Raw genomic sequence first — 13,681 nt, forward strand, 5'->3', positions numbered from 1 at the left:
TTAATCATTTACTCTATAAATATTAAAAAAAAACAGTGACAAAATTTCTCAGAGCCCTTTCGTTTGTTTTTTCCCTCTAAAACCTAAAGATATTCAATTAACTATCACATATGACAAACAGAAAAAGGAAAAAGAAAATTGTAACATATGAGGAGTTGACACCAGAAAATGTTTTGGAATTAATTTTTGCTTGAAAAATGACTATAACTCTATGAAGGAAATTATTATGATTAATTTGTTTTTGGTCCACTAATTGTTGCAGCTCTAGTTTGAATTACAGCAATGAAGCATATTTTATGAATTCAGGTTTGGTTTGTATAAGTAGAAAGTCTGTACTTCAGCACAGTATTTAATTAAATGTGTGAGCGACTTCTTACCACCGATGTTGTAAGTTTAGTCCTGTATATGCAGGTTGGACTTTCAGACAGCAGGTGGCGGTAGCGTCCTGTGAACGATAACAAACCAGACGAGGAAGAAGAAGAAGAAATCGTGGCAGTGTGACCCGGAACATCCGTGTTCGGGCACAAACACGTGTTGTTTTCATGTACATGGTGTGAGTGCTGTGAGTCCCGACAAAAGTGTGATATTTCTGTGTTAGAGTCCACTGTAAAACCTCAGCAACAAACATGGGGAAGAAACTCAAAGTCGGAAAGACCCGAAAAGATAAATTCTACCACCTGGCTAAAGAAACAGGTAATGTACCACTCTCAGAAAAGATAACGAGCATTAGATATTAGCTTCAGCAGGCTTGCAAGTTAACTAGCGTGTCCCTGTCTTGTCTTTTTCAGGCTATCGCTCTCGTTCCTCCTTCAAACTCATCCAGCTCAACCGTAAATTTACGTTTCTGCAGAAAGCCAGAGCTCTGGTCGACTTATGTGCTGCTCCGGGTGGATGGTGAGCTGCCTGTCAACACCTGATCAGATGCTTTATATTAGTGGACAACTTTGTCAAGGGCTTGAAGCAGTGATTGTTCCGTAGAGGAAAAAACAATTAAACACAGTTTGGGGACCCTGGTCCGTGGCGAACAGCTTGTTGTGTGTTCATTCAATACTGTCTAAGATCAGCTTCATTAAGTTATTATTTTGTCCACTGACTTTATATCAATGAGTACAGGCTAAATAATAGATCTCTCTAAAACAGTTTCAACACAAACTGAACATTACAACCGTCATGAAGAAGGATTTATTTCAGAACTAGCTGTTCCTGACAAACTGCCAACAGTGTGTATTTGTAGGTCTGTCTAATGAAACAAATGAATGATTGTGTTGTGGAATATGAGTACATCTAAAGACACTGATAATTCAAATTCTCCTCGCAGGTTACAGGTAGCGTCCAAGTTTATGCCAATTTCAAGTCTCATTATTGGTGAGTACGGCGTTCTCACTTTGTTTTGGTTCTGTTTTCTAAACTTAATAATTGTTCTCATCTGCTTTTATGGCTCTAAATTGATTAATAGCATCATATCTTAGCATCATATCTACCGTAATCTCTGCCTTTTTATCCATTAAAAATATCAGTCTCAGTTTGGGCTGCAATTAATGATATTTTGTCCATTGATTAATCTGTCAATGACTTTATTAATTGTATGGTCAATTATGACAATTTTCTGTGGATTGAAATGTTAATAAACGGTTTTATACAATAATAATGGTAATAACAGTTTTAGCTCTAGTGTCATTTATTTGTTTGGAAAAACCACAGTTAGAATCAATGACAATGACCCAGATATAATGCAAGTGAATGTTTAAATTGAATACAAATGTAATTAAATTGTTTCCTCCTGTCAGGTGTTGACCTGGTTCCCATCAAGCCCATCCCCAATGTGGTGACGCTGCAAGAAGACATCACCACTGAGAAATGCAGACAGGTGAGAGAGCTGCTGCAGAGGTCAGATGATCACTGAAGGAAAACACATTGGTGTCTTGGCTGCAGTGCTACATACAATGATATTTACAGAGTGACGGTAAATGGACTTGCAGTTATATAGCGCTTTTCTAGTCTTACTGACTCGCATTTGTACATCACACTCATACACTGATGGAACAGTCGTCAGGGGCAACGTGGGGTTCAGTATGTTGCCCAAGAATACTTCGACATACCGCCTGGAGGAGCGGGGGATTGAACTACCGACCTTCTAATTAGTGGACCGCCCCAGTCAGGAGTGATCAATTTAATAGAAATAGAAAAAGATAGTGTACAAATAGGGTTTGTATTTTCCACCTGAAAGCTGCACAGTTTTCCAAAGATCAGATGTCTCTAAAATCACATATTATACAATAGTTCTTAACATGGATTTATTAAGTGACATACCGTCCGTCCCATGTACAGGCTTTACGAAAGGAGCTGCAGACCTGGAAGGTTGATGTGGTGTTAAATGATGGAGCTCCAAATGTGGGAGCCAACTGGCAACATGATGCCTTCTCACAAGGTAAGTACAGTAAAAGCAAAAGTTTCAGGACATTAGACTGAAATTTCCAATCGCACGTCTCCAAAAGTTATTATTTCCAGCTAATACAGGCTAAAAAAAACGCACTTACTGTGATTATCCAAAAGGTGGTGATAAAAATTGATAAAAGTACATCAACATTTGCACGTTGTAAGGAAAATGAAATTACCATTATTTCCTCATGTTTGCTTGTGTTTCGATCCCTGAGTAGTTTATGAAGGGCACACCCGGCTGTCATGATGGATGGTTTTGGAACCTAACGGCCCCAAAATCTCCTTCTGTTCCCCTCTCCCCCACCAGCTCATCTGACCCTCATGGCACTGAAACTGGCCTGTGAGTTTTTGACCAAAGGCGGCACATTCGTCACAAAGGTCTTCCGCTCCAAAGACTACCAGCCACTCCTCTGGATCTTCCAGCAGTTCTTCAAGAAGGTGCAGGCCACCAAGCCGCAAGCGTCTAGGAACGAGTCCGCCGAGATCTTTGTCATCTGTCAGGGTCAGTGGCTGTCTGGCAGTCATTCGACTGGATTTTAACCTCTTTCTTTGGTCACTTCTGCAGATCGCATCTAAAGCTAATTTGTTTATTTCCTCACCAGGCTTTGTTGCCCCGGATAAAATCGACGGTAAATTCTTTGACCCCAAGCATGCGTTCAAAGAAGTGGAGGTGCAGGCCAAAACTGTGAGGGAGCTGATTCCTGTCAAGAAGCCAAAGGCATGTACACCGCATGGGATGATGGATTACTAGATGAACACTAGTTACTAATTTGAATTTTTTCCCCCATAATCTGTTATTACCTGAATGGCTGTTTACCCACCATTTGCTATGGTGTTGATGTGGTGTTACGGTTCTCCCCCGCAAACAGTTTTCTACTTTTTGATTCCAAGATTCCATCTGTTACTGACCATCAGCTCTTCTTCTGTCCAGGCGGAGGGATACACAGACGGTGATTTGACCCTCTACCACAGTTTCACAGTGACATCCTTTCTCAAAGCCGACAACGCAGTGGACTTCCTGGGTAAAGCCAGTGAGGTGAGATATCTGTACTACCTCCACTAGGTATGCAGTGGAGGATGACTCGCCTGATTTAGTGAAATCGAACTAAAGAAAAGCTTTCCTGTATTGCCTGTAATCTCACTCTGTCTTTTTCACGCAGATCACCTTCGACAACCCAGACCTGGAGTCTCACTCAGCCACCAGTCTTGAGATAAAGGAGTGTTGCCGGGACATCAAAGTATTGGGCCGTAAAGAACTCCGGTAAGTCCTTTATATGTGGGTCACTGCTGAGGTTTGTGCATTAGAAAAACAACAGTATGTTCTGTGCTGTTTTTATTGCACATTGAATGCTATGATTAATAACTCAAGCTTTGCACGTCTGTGTGTTTTCTTCCTTCCCCCCATCCTCACATCTGCAGCCTGCTGCTGAACTGGAGGTCCAAGCTGAGGAGATACCTGGCCAGGAAACTGAAGCAGGAGGCCAAACAGCTTGACCAGCAGATCAAGTAAACAACTCTTCACAGCACATTTACAAAAAGCTTCTGAAAAATTGTTATGTCTCTGCCAGGATGTGTCACAGCAGATCAAAAATCCTCTCTGCTTTGTTTATAGCTTAAGTTCTGATGAAGATGGGAGTAATTCAGAGGAAGAGCCAGACAAGAAGAAAGTAGAAGGAGAGGGGGAGGAGGAGATGGACGCTGACGAGGAGGAAGAAATGGAGAGGAAACTGGCAGAGATGAAAGCTGAGGAGGTGGCTGACCTGAAACGGTATGGCAAACTTTCTTTTCTTTTTACTCAATACTTTAATTTTTTCTCTATTTTCTGCAACTAATGTGTTGCTTGTTCAATTGATGGGTTAAGGTGCCTATTAAAATCCAAAAAAGATTTCAGTTTTCCTCCTTTCTTCTACTTTGTGCCGAATTTGTCTGGATGCTTCTGCACAGTCGTATTGATCATTGCAGTTTCTAATCAACAGTTCTAAGTTGCAGCAGACCCCATGGATCAGATAGTGAGGTACTATTGCTGCTGATTTAACAGCCATAGGAAAAGTGACACCGTTGCCCTCGATGTGGATTTAGTGAAAAAAAACATTTCTTGGGAAAACAGATTTTGTATAACTGTCATGCTCAAACAGGAAGAAGAGGAAGCTGCTGAAGGAGCGGAGGAAGCAGAGGGAGAGGGTGGAGCTGAAGATGGACCTGCCGGGCGTCTCCATCGCTGACGGCAACGACTCATCCTTGTTTTCCCTCACCACCGTCAAGAAGCAAAAGGTAATGAACCACCGTTTTTATTACACTCTTGCCATTAGAGTTTTATTTCCCTTTTTTTGTCCCCAGCCAGAACTCAACAAAATACAGATGTAAATACTCCTGGGGACTTTTTGAACCGCTATTAAACTTGACCGTTGTTCCAGTTTACGCAGAGATGCAGCTGAATCTTTCATCAGTGCCATCTGAATGTTCCTCTCATGTTAACCTCTCTTCATCAGGCGCTTGCTGATATATCCAAGGGGGACATGCAGGCAGCAGACACTCTGTTAGATGAAGAAGACGACCTTCACCTGTCTGAGGAAGAGGACGACGATGCAGATAAAATGTCCCTGGCCTCTGATTTAGATGAAGAGGACATGGAAGAGGTGGAGCACAGACAGAAAGCGCTGGAGAAGAAAGCGCCAAAGAAGAAGTAAGTAGCTGTTGAGAGACAGAAACGGTCCTGCCTTTTACTTGATTTTACTGACACCTGCGACCTGAACCCCAGAATTGTTACTCTGAAGTCATGAGTGCTGTTCGTACTCATCTGTTTTCATTGTGCTCTGACTGTATTAATTTCAGCCCTTGAATTAAGGATTAAATATAAACCAACTAAACTGGTGCAACCTGTTTAAACATTTTGTTTTTCATTTTATTTTGTACCATATAAGTCAATACTTCATGAAAAAAAGATCAGTGCTCTTTTTGGATTCCTGCTCCTGACAATTTCTGGAAACAATGTCCTACTCACCCACAACCAGGAATCATTCTCTAGTTTAGTTTGTGATTATCTGCTTATTTTGTGTATGTATTTCCCAGAGTACAGTTCGCCGAGGAAGAGGAGGAGGATGAAGGGCAGGAGAGTGGTTTGCTGGTGGAGCTGGAGGGAAAGGACGAGAAGAAAGAACGAGAGACCAGCCTGTGGTTCAGCAAGGTCTGTCTGTGTGCGCTCCCACAATGCAACATGTACAGCTCGGCCGCTCTTTTGCCGTTGACAGTTTGATGCTACGCTATGATTGGTCACCTGCTTCTTCCTTCGCATCATTGCTGATCACACTCATGGCTTTCACCTGCAAATGAGTTGATTTCTGTGTGATCTCTAACCTGTGATCCCGGCGCCCTTTTGCTCTGCAGGGCATCTTCTCTGAGATCGACCTGGAAGGAGACGCAGAGAGCGAGCTCCAGCAGACAGAGTGGCTCCAGAGCAAACAGACAGGTAACCACCTCTGCTTTCTCCTCATTCACACGTTCATTAAGTCTTTTTTTTTTTCTAAATTATATGTCCACAATTCATTAAAGCTACGACACAAAATGATAGTGTAAAACAAACTGCGTCAATTTTACAAGGATAGCAGCTCTCCTAAATCTGGGGCTGACATAATAACCCTTTTTTTAATTTTTTTTTTATTTTATAGGAAAAGCCAAAAAGAGGAAAGCTGAGGAAGAGGAGGGAGTGGCAGAAACTGCTCAGCCAGAGGAGGAAAAGGCAGGACCTTCACAGGGAGCTGTGGAGGAGAGTGACAGTGACTCAGATGACAGCAGCGACGATGAGAAGTAAAACCTCATTTACTGTGGCTGTCTATTCTGTTTTTTTTTTTTTTTTGTGTGTGTTCAAGCAGTGTATAATGTATGGTAGGAAAATTGATTTAAAATGAATGAGCTTAATTTCCATGTTGTTCAAACTCACTGTTGTATATCCCTTTGTTGTTCAAATAATTCCCATAAACAATGCTCAGTGCTAAAACAATATACAAATAAATCACACAAAACTTTGCTCAACTTTCCTTTTTCCAGGGAGATCACCAGGATGAAGCAGGCCAGGGGGGCTGGTGGGACGTCGGGAGAAGCCGATGCTGACGACTTCCAGGTTGTTCCTGTAGAAAGCACCAGTGAGTAACGGGAGATGCTTATTGTAGATTTCAGATATTTGGCTGGCCCATTCATGACATCCCACAGTCAGGTGGTCATCCTCTTACTGCTGATAAAACCAAATCTTTAAAACACAGTCAGAGTAAGAAGCTTTTTTTTTATAAAGCAAATTTACACATTTGCATATGTGAGCTGGGTTACATGAGTGAGAAAATCGAGAGTGAACCTGTGAGACTGCTTCAGCTTTTTTCAGTTATGTGTAACTTTGTGGATGTGTGTATGTTTTGCTCTCCTCAGGTAAGAAAGCCAGGATCCTAGATGCAGAAGGCCTGGCCCTCGGCTGTCAGATCGCTACGTCTAAGAAGAGAGCCAGGGACCTGGTGGACAGCTCCTTTCATAGGTGCGTGTGTGTGTGTGTGTGTGTGTTGTGGTTCAAAGTGTGTCTACCTTCCAACTGATTCACATTGTCTCACAAAGCTTAAGCAAAGTGTGATGTTGGTGATCTCTGTATTTTTCTTTCCCAACAATGAACTGATGAAAGTATTTCTGCTGTGTTGTATCTTATTCGTGTGTGCCATAGGTCTCTATTGTTCTCAAAAATGTGGCATTGTGAGTTTATTATGAGTCAATCATACAAAATGTTTTTTTACCCTGAGTTAATACATCAATGGGAAAACAAGCAAAATATCGCCTTGACATTGGGAAAGACATGAGCTATCCGCGATCGCTCTGATGACCAAGATCATCGTCCATCAGCACAACCCTAACACAGTATCGTATGTACCTGTGCAACAAACCTCTTGTATGCTCCTGCAGGTTTGCAAACTCTGACGAGGCGTGGGAGGTTCCTGAGTGGTTCCTGGACGATGAACGCAAACACCGGAAGAAGCCAGTGCCAGTCACCAAAGAGATGGTGGAGGAGTACAAACAGAAATGGAAGGAGATCGATTCCCGACCTATCAAACGAGTTGCTGAGGCCAAGGCCAGGAAGAAGAGGAGGGTAAGTCGAGGAAAAAAAACACAACGGTGCAACTGTTGATGACAGATGATTAAAAAGATGTTGAAGACACCAAAAGATGATAAAACTGGATTATTATTGAAAATATTACAGCTACTGGATCTATATGGTGTTGCACAAAAATATTCAAAACTTTTTAGTTTAATAAACTTAATCTATCAACTTCTCTGTTACTTTTCTAGATGCTGAAAAAGATGGAGCAGGCTAAGAAGAAAGCGGAGGCAGTTGTCAATACAGTGGACATCTCTGAAAGGGAGAAGATGGCTCAGCTAAAGAGGTATGACGTCACACCTGTAGAGTTGGAGCCGCACCTCAAAAGGAAATCATTATTGTGCAATATTAGAATTTTAGGAATAATAATATCCAGTCATTTTGTCTTTTGTGTTTGCGTCATTCTTTCAGTATCTACAAGAAAGCAGGGGTTGGAAAGGAGAAGAGAGAAGTAACATACGTTGTGAGCAAAAAGGGAGCTGGCAAGAAGGTGAGACGGCCACCTGGTGTCAAGGGAGTCTTCAAAGTGGTGGACAGTCGCATGAAGAAAGACATGCGGGGAATGCAGAGGAAAGACCAACATGCTAAAGGAGGCAAAGGAAAAGGTGGCAAAGGCAAAGGAAGGCCGTCAAAGGGTGGCAAAGGAGGAATGAAGGGTGGTAAAGGGCGAAAAGGAAAATAAATTTGAACCCACAACATTCTTGCAGTCATGCCTTTCTATCTAACGATTAAACATTGCCTGGACTCATGTGTGCAGGTAAGCATTTATGGAGCTTTGTGAGCTGAGATGGGTCTCACACTTTGGGCTCCTGTATCATGGACACAGTGAACTTTGGTCATTGACATGGATGCCCTCTTTTTAGCAACCTTCGCTGAGGTTCCTTAAACCCCTGGACACTAGAGCTATGATCTAGAGGTATTACAGTGCTGGTGTTCTGGTTACATCTTTCTGAAGATGTACATTATTTGCCTTGAGCTCCTTGAATGGAGCTGTTTCATCGAAGAGCTGAACTGTTAAACATGTTTAACACAATAACAATAAATATGTTCAACAGAGTTTGTAAATATTAAATCAACATATTTGCAATAAACATGTTTTGTTGGAATGAGTTGTCATTTCAGTGTCATTCATATGTCATTTAAGTAATAATATGGATTGCTCAGTATGACTCTAATGAAACCAACAGATTCACAAGTTGCACTGGTTACTTTATATTAATTAGAGAGACTGGACTTTGAAGCTCGACTCTCCCAGGTGTGTGATCAAGTATACACCAGGTGACCAGGTTTCAGTGTCATGATAGCAGTTGTGAGGCTATATTTTGTAGTCTTGATCACATATCACACATTAGGCTGAATCTCGAATGCAGAAATGGGATCAGAATTTTGTTCACTTGTCATTTGGGTCAGTTTAGTCATAGCTTTATAGTTCTCTTTTGTGTTTTTTAATCTGCATCCAGATATTATCAGTCATTGCCAGTAAATCTCACTGTTTGACAGCTGTGACTTAATGTGGCATGCACACTTAACACAAGCTGTAGAACTGTTTAATCAAGTACAGTTTTTAGGTGTTTCTATATTATTGGAGTATTTTCTTTTTGCTATTTTTAATTCCTTTCCTAATTTTACCATATTTATTTTACAACTGATATTAAGTTAAGCTATATTAAGTTTTGTTTGTAGATTAAGATTTCACATAAAAAACACAAATTTATTTTGATGATACATAGATCAAACAACCCAACAGTTAAAAAGTCTTAAATTACTTCAACCACATACATCTGCTGGAAATTCATTAGAAGAACATAGAGAAGAACATGCAATCCTTTTGTACCTTTTTGTACCCGTAACTAACTACATTTCCCATGCTCCTTTGCGAAATACTTAACTTCCGTTTTGTCAAAGTGTTGTCCCGGAAAGCATTTCTTGTTTGCCGGTACCTTGTAGTAGCTTGTAGTCGAGTTGTTTTATATAGTTAGAGCAGACATTTATGTTACAACACAACTTATTCACACATTCACTGTTAACCTCTTGAACTTGTTTCGCTTGCACCCACGGGGCTAGTTAGCTAAAAAGCAAGACGGTTCGTTTGGGGAAGTACGTGCCTCTCTGCCAGGATGTTCCTCAGTGTCCTGGTGTGCTGCTTGTCACTGGCTGCCGTGGGGCAGCAGGTGAACGACGACTGGGTCGACCCTTATGATATGCTCAACTACGATTCAAGCACCAAAACGATGAGGAAGCCCACTGAGGTGAGGTCTACACTGACTGTACTTACATTTGTCAACATTGTTATTACTCTGAATACTCTGAAGCCATTCTGATATCATTTGTGTGTGTGTGTGTGTGTGTGTGTGTGTGCGCGTGTGTGCGCGTGTGTGACCCGCAGCCAGCTACCTATGACAATGTGGCAACCAAAAGAAGAGAATACACTCAGGACTCCAGCCAGGCCAAGTTAGAGACGTGCAGCAGTCAGGTAGTGGATCTACAGAAACAGGTTGGTGGTTTGGCTTTATTTTGTCACTAGATAACCCACATATAACACACTTGTCCAAATATTCAAACAAGAGAGAAAAAACAATACAGCATGTAACATATGTATAAGAATTATAATACAGACAGTGGTAGTGCTAGTAAGTAACTTTTTTCCTTTGTGGTTTTGGCCTGCCCAGATTATTATAACAACAAACTGATGTGTCTTTTCTACACTACTGCCCAGATGTTGTAACATGCAAATATAATATTATAAACATTCAAACATCTATCCTCTTTCAATGTCCATTTCCAGTTTTTACACCTGTTTTTAAATACACTCAAAAGGTTCAGATTCAAAAGCACCATTACTTGAATTTTGACTATATCTAGTATTGTACGTTTGCTAGTCTCCAATATGCTCAAACAATAGACAGGATGTTTGGCTAGGTGTTCCGCTGAGGAAACCACTTACAGCAATTCAGTACGTCTGGTTATATCACAACACTGTGGATACTGGCAGTCCAAGGTTGCATTCATTTAATTCATTATATAATTAGGGATTATTGTTATATAATGCTGTGACGTGATGAAAATGTGATATAATGATAAAATATTCTAAGCCATATCATCCGTACTGGTTTTCCATTCTTCCAGTATGATTGTGAAATTGATATTAAATGTCACTCTATGTGGTATTGGCAAGGTCATTAATTTAATTTGATGATCACTGAAGACACCCTGAGTGCAAGAGAGACGCAACATAAAACTATTTACTGATAAATTCAATTATGTGTAATAATGTGTAATGTTTTGGAATTTAGATCTTGACTGAGTTTATACCCTCATTTATTTAGCAGAGGGTGTGACAGAGTTTCCATATCTGATGGTTTTGGCTATTGCGATTTTAAAAAGGGAACCAAAAGCAGGATCTCAAACTCTATATGTCAGGGTAGGAAGCTGAATTTACTCTGATTTCTTTGACATCTTTTATCATATAGAACTGATGGGTCTTGCTGATGCATACCAGTGATTCTGCTACAGACAGTTACCCCAGACTTTTCTGTTAAAACATTACAGACGCATTTCAACGCATGAGAGCAACTGGCAAAGATTAGGAAAACAATAAAAATCATAGAACCAGTTCAAAATTAAACAACTGTTGCTGGTCACTGAATGTATGTGCTGCTATCCCAGGAGTGAATCAATGTTGCAGGAGACAACTGAATCCCTATATGACAAATGAGCAAAAAAAAAAAAAAAACTGCCTTCCCTCAATCAGTCAAGCATCACAAACATTGTGCTTTGCTTTTTTTTCCAGATTGAGGAACAAAAGAAGAAGATCACACACATGTCACAGCAGCCTACGTGCAATCCAGTGTTCAAGAGATTCCTTAGCAGGCTGTTGAAGGAAATAAAAAGACTTGGTTTGGTTAGTGGTCATTTTATTTTGTATTACATAATTGTACTATGTTTTTATTTAGATGTTATATAATTTTATAATTCTGCTTCAATAATGAAGAACCCAGGTGTTGTTGGCACCAAATAGTAGAAAACAGGGCACTGGCGTTTGAACACACTTGTCCCTTTTTCTCCGCAGCCCAGTGACTCCTCAGACCTCTTCTATGATGCCAAAATCAGATTGTCCAAACAATCCATAACAGAGATTCAGACACTTCTGGAGGGTGAAGACAACTGGAGAACCGGGGCTCTGGACAATGCCATCAGTCAGATACTGGTGGATCTTAAACCACATGACTATGAGGCCTGGAAGTGGCGTTTTGAAGACACTTTCGGCGTGGAGATTGACACGCTGTTAAAAGTGAGCTCATTCACTGATCTGAAGTCCTTGTTTATGAGTCTTTGAGATAGTTTGGTCACGTGCTATCCATGGAAAAAAGTGACTCACTGTTTCAGATTGAACCAGAGTCTAAGTTCTGTCTTTTTTTTGCCTGTGTTTGAAGTGAAACTAAGAGTGTATTGCAAACTTGAGTACCTTGTTTATGTAGAGAGAAAGTGTTAATGTCTGAAGATGAAAACACAGAAGATCTTACATGTAATGAAAGATTAAAGCAGATTTATGTGATTGCTTTTATCTGTCAGTCATCGCAGTACTCATGCAAGAAGAATTTCCCTCTGTTCTCCCTGCTTGTGTTTCAGGTGGGGCTGGGTGTTCTGGTCATAATGGCCATCATCAGCACTCAGCTGTGGTCGACTGTTTCCTGGTTCGTGCAGTTCAGAAGACTGTTTGCTGTCTGTTTCTTCGTCAGTATTGTCTGGAACTGGTTTTACCTTTATAAGGTGAATAGCTCTTCAGTTCTCTTGCTCTTGTTTGAGCTGTTATCCAGTACTTTCTTTTAAACTAATACGATGTTTGTAATGCCATTACATTTGTTTTTGTCCAGATTAAATTTGCTGAGCACCAAAGCAACATAGCAAAGATGGACAGTGTATATGAAAAATGCACTGGAGTGAAGAAAATTGACTGGAGTGATAGTCTGAAAGGTAAGCCAATAACAAGTGGAACATACATGTCCTTGGTGTTCTGTGAAAAACTCGTATCTCCAAAATTCTCAGCTTTGTAAAAAGGCTGAATGATCTTCAGATCTGTAAAATGTGTGTTTCATGGCTACAGTTTTTTTTTAAAGGGATTTGTACATTTCATGCTTATGTTAGAAAAAATTCTCTATCCACTGATATATTGTTATCAGATTTTAAACCTGAAGTATCAATATTGGTGTGTATCTGTATTCGTTTGGAGGCAGTGGCCCTCATTTATCAAACAAACGTAAGGCAGAAAACCGTGCGTACGACCATTTCCACGCAGGCTTCGGCATTTATCAATTTGGACGTGAGCAGGAGCTACGATCAGATCTCACGTCAGGTCTGAGCTCGTGTACGCAAATCTGAGTCTGGATTTGCGGTGCAGCACAGCAAAATCTGACTGAGTCTGAATATAATTATTAAACAAACCTCAGCTGTCATTAGCATAAACAGTCACATATTTAGAACAGATCAAAACGGATTCTTAAAACGAATAAAACAAGATAAAAAAAATTTGAATTTTAAAAAAGCCCACGTTTTTTACTGATACCACTTTTTTCTACAATAAAAAAATATAATAGCCTAAATAGCCTAACATGACATCTAATTATTGCATATTTGAAATAATAATAAATACAAGCAGAAATGTGTGTTTGCAAATTAACTCATGGCAAAATTGTGTAATTGTTTTTTGTTTTTTCCGATGGGTATGACACAAGTGGAACAACAATTAAAAGCATCTGGTGATATAATCATTGTTGCACTGTGGTTGGTCAGATGTTTACTCATTCCCTTATTTAAACAGATGCTTTGACAGTTATCAAACCATAACGATGGCAGATTTACTCGTTTTGGAGGAATACGCGCGTGTCAGATGTGAGCGCGTTTTCAGAGACCGCAGGGATCTCCAGATTGCTGGGTTTCCAAATTTGGTTGGAGCAATTGATTGCACTCATGTGCGTCTGAAGGCACCATCCATAAATGATTACGCATTCATCAATCGTAAAAACTACCACTCTATAAATTTACAGGTGATTTGTGATGCCAAGCTATCACTTTTAAACGTGGTGGCCAGGTGGCCGGGGGGGGGACACACGATTC

General features: G+C 40.5%; 2 protein-coding genes across 3 annotated transcripts in view; both read left to right on the top strand.

The window, feature by feature from the left end:
• The first annotated feature begins 520 nt into the window (after positions 1–520).
• Positions 521–8,673, top strand: ftsj3 (FtsJ RNA 2'-O-methyltransferase 3). Its single transcript, XM_023400091.2, has 21 exons — positions 521–693; positions 789–894; positions 1,319–1,365; positions 1,788–1,867; positions 2,329–2,428; positions 2,747–2,941; positions 3,042–3,157; positions 3,371–3,475; positions 3,600–3,700; positions 3,859–3,945; positions 4,052–4,207; positions 4,575–4,710; positions 4,929–5,122; positions 5,509–5,623; positions 5,824–5,905; positions 6,105–6,243; positions 6,484–6,578; positions 6,856–6,958; positions 7,375–7,558; positions 7,759–7,853; positions 7,979–8,673. The coding sequence occupies exons 1-21, from the start codon at positions 627–629 to the stop codon at positions 8,247–8,249; spliced, it is 2,574 nt and encodes an 857-aa protein (XP_023255859.1). The 5' UTR covers positions 521–626; the 3' UTR covers positions 8,250–8,673.
• An 801-nt stretch (positions 8,674–9,474) lies between these two features.
• Positions 9,475–13,681, top strand: part of clcc1 (chloride channel CLIC-like 1) — an 8,974-nt gene continuing 4,767 nt past the window's right edge. For both annotated transcript variants that reach the window (XM_023400059.2, XM_023400060.2), the window contains exons 1-6: positions 9,475–9,816; positions 9,954–10,061; positions 11,358–11,468; positions 11,637–11,858; positions 12,197–12,337; positions 12,442–12,541. In XM_023400059.2, coding sequence (XP_023255827.1) covers positions 9,685–9,816; positions 9,954–10,061; positions 11,358–11,468; positions 11,637–11,858; positions 12,197–12,337; positions 12,442–12,541 — 814 coding nt within the window. In that variant the 5' untranslated portion in view covers positions 9,475–9,684. The remainder of the gene's footprint in view (positions 9,817–9,953; positions 10,062–11,357; positions 11,469–11,636; positions 11,859–12,196; positions 12,338–12,441; positions 12,542–13,681) is intronic.

The sequence above is a fragment of the Seriola lalandi genome, unplaced genomic scaffold (assembly GCF_002814215.2).
Source record: "Seriola lalandi dorsalis isolate HSWRI2012SDOR001 ecotype SW California unplaced genomic scaffold, Sedor1 jcf7180002052130, whole genome shotgun sequence".
In the NCBI taxonomy this organism is placed as follows: domain Eukaryota; kingdom Metazoa; phylum Chordata; class Actinopteri; order Carangiformes; family Carangidae; genus Seriola; species Seriola lalandi.